Genomic DNA, 2,749 nt, shown 5'->3' with positions numbered 1-2,749 from the left:
CAAATTTTAATGTTGTTCTTACTCGATTTGCCTCCACTACTGTGATGCTCAAAAGATTTAAGTTGTTAAAGTAAGGACTCAAAGAGATGGTTATAAGTAAAAAGTGGTCTTCATACAAGGAAGATAATATTGGCAAAGGTGAGTTTGTTACAGAAAAAATTGAGTGAAAATTGGTGGTAAAAAATTGATTATATTCTTGCTTTTACAAATTCTATTTATAATGTTTTAAGAAGTACAGACACGGATGCACCTACTCTTCATTTGATTAATGAGATGTGGGGTTTAATTATAAAAAATGTGAAAAGTGCTATATATCTCTATGAAAGAAAAAATGAATAAGAATCATCATTCTTCTATAATGTTGTGCACTCAATATTAGTTTAAAGATGGACAAAAAATAGTATACCCCTTCATTATTTAGCACATTCATTGAACGCAAGGTAACCTAACCCTTCACATTTATAATTTATAATTATAACTTTTATTTATAAGTAAAGATAATTGAGTTATTACTAATTTCTTCTTAACCACTAATTATATAGGTATTATAGCCATCAATAGTTGAGAGAAGATCTTACACGAGTTTCTCCTCATCAAGATATTGAGATCACTAATGAGAGAGTTAAATGTTTGAAGAGGTATTTTTTTAACGAAGAAGAGAGGAGAAAAGTAAACATTAAATTTGTAAGCTTTTCTGATGCTAGAGGTGTCTTTGATGATTATGACTCCTTGAACGATAGAGGCATAGTTGATGCAAAATTTTGGTGACTAATTCATAATGGTAAAACAAAACTTCTTCAATCAATTGCTCTTAGGCTATTAGAGGAACCATTTTCATCTTCTTGTTGTGAAAGGAATTGGAGCACTTATTCCTTTATCCCTTCCCTAAAAAAAATAAATTGAAGTCTAAACGTGCAGAAAATTTAGTATTGTCCACACTAATATTCGTTTTCTTTCAATAAAAATTTCACAATACAATAAAGAAGAAACTATAATGTAAGATATTGTCGGAGATGTTTTTCACCAATTGAAGGAAATGGTGTCTTGAAATTGTTCATCTTTCTCTTTTGATGCATTGATAGTGTAAAGCGTTTTACACAATCATATCTGTTTTTTTGAATGATCATTCACACTGTTTTTTTGAATGATCATTCACACGATCAATATGAAAAATAATAATTTTTACTAATGTGATATTACATAATTAAATATATGTATAAAATTACTTTACAAGTTAGTGTATCAAAATTAAATTTTAAAAAACAAGGTATAATCTAGTTACTCGAAAATCTCGATATTAAATAGAGTACAATCGTTCGCCATGAATGGGCCATTGGCCCAACAAATTATTTAACTGAGTTGCAACTATCAATCTTCAAAATATTATGTATCCAAAAATTGATTTTTCCTTTCATTTCAAAAACAAAAATATTAAATACAACCGGGTTTGCTTTGCCATAGAAACCAGCATTGGGCCAGACTCTTCCAACGCTGCTGTCAGCCATTAGCCCAAGATACAAGCCAACGTTTAACAAATAAAAGTGTTACAAACAAGCAGAAATGTCTCCAAGAAATAAGAATGGCCCTTTTCAATTTAAGTCGTATTCCATGACCCCAAAAAAAAAAAAATTAAGTCGTATTAAATTTTAAATAAGATTTAGCTAACTTATTAACACGGATGTTTAGAATGATATCTTTAAATTTTGTTAATAAATATATAACAAATAAATTAAAAATCTAACTTTAATAAATTTTTCTAATGAAAACCCTTCAATTAAAAATAACATTATGTGTTAGATAAACGCTTTTGGAAATACTAAAGCATACTACATAAGTGTCGATTAACATTTTAAATTCATCATAGACAGAACAAATGAACGAGCTAATTGAAGTTGTTACCAAAAAAAAAAGGTGCAAAGTATAGAAAAAAACAAGAAATATAGGGCAAAATGAATAAGCTTAATATCCATTGATAAAAAAACACCGACTAACAAATCAAGCCAAAACGACTTCACAAAATGCGTTTTCATCCCTTTACAGCCCATCCAAACCCTAATCCAAATTTTTCTCCAAAATCAAGAACTTGTAAACTTAGTAACAGCTTTAGTCCCTTCCGAAACCGCATGCTTGGCAAGCTCACCAGGAAGCACGAGTCTCACAGCGGTTTGAATCTCCCTCGACGTAATGGTTGGTTTCTTGTTATACCTCGCGAGTCTAGAAGATTCCTGAGCGAGCTTCTCGAAAATGTCGTTGATGAAGCTGTTCATAATCCCCATGGCCTTGCTAGAGATTCCGATGTCAGGATGAACTTGCTTCAGAACCTTGAAAATGTAGATCTTGTAGGTCTCAACGCTCTTCGCCTTCTTCTTCTTCTTCTTCTCGCCGGAGGACGCGTCCTTCGGGATCTTCTTCTCCGCCTTGGTTTTCTCCGCCGGTGCCTTCTCCGCTGGCTTCTTCTCCGCCGGTTTCTTTTCGCCCTTTGCCATGGCTGAAAATGAGAGTAACAAAAACAAACTTTTGAGTGCGAAGGTATAGAGGGTTAATTTGTGCCTGCGTTTGGTGAAATGAGGAAGAGGAGTACGGTGCTTATATAGGAGTCGATGGTGGAATGTGATTGGTTAGTTTGTGGTGTGCACGGATCGATGACGTGGGTAGTTAGCGATTTTGGAGGGAGAATTTTCGAAAGTCGAGTTCGGAGATTATTTTTTTCTTTCGTTTGCTTTATTTTTTTTTGTTAATCACCAGACTC

The 2,749-nt window shown here is 33.0% G+C and overlaps 1 protein-coding gene across 1 annotated transcript; it reads right to left on the bottom strand.

Moving 5' to 3' along the window:
* Positions 1-1,940: 1,940 nt before the first annotated feature.
* Positions 1,941-2,547, bottom strand: LOC130950995 (probable histone H2B.3). Its single transcript, XM_057879599.1, has one exon. The coding sequence runs from the start codon at positions 2,484-2,486 to the stop codon at positions 2,076-2,078; it is 411 nt and encodes a 136-aa protein (XP_057735582.1). The 5' UTR covers positions 2,487-2,547; the 3' UTR covers positions 1,941-2,075.
* Between the last annotated feature and the right edge of the window lie 202 nt (positions 2,548-2,749).

The sequence above is a fragment of the Arachis stenosperma genome, chromosome 9 (assembly GCF_014773155.1).
Source record: "Arachis stenosperma cultivar V10309 chromosome 9, arast.V10309.gnm1.PFL2, whole genome shotgun sequence".
Taxonomy (NCBI): domain Eukaryota; kingdom Viridiplantae; phylum Streptophyta; class Magnoliopsida; order Fabales; family Fabaceae; genus Arachis; species Arachis stenosperma.
Note: the sequence above shows the minus strand (reverse complement) of the source record. Positions and strands in the feature narration are given on the sequence as shown.

Bases quoted from the DNA above. Each gene is read 5' to 3' on its own strand.
- LOC130950995 (XM_057879599.1), bottom strand. From the start codon at position 2,486: ATGGCAAAGGGCGAAAAGAAACCGGCGGAGAAGAAGCCAGCGGAGAAG.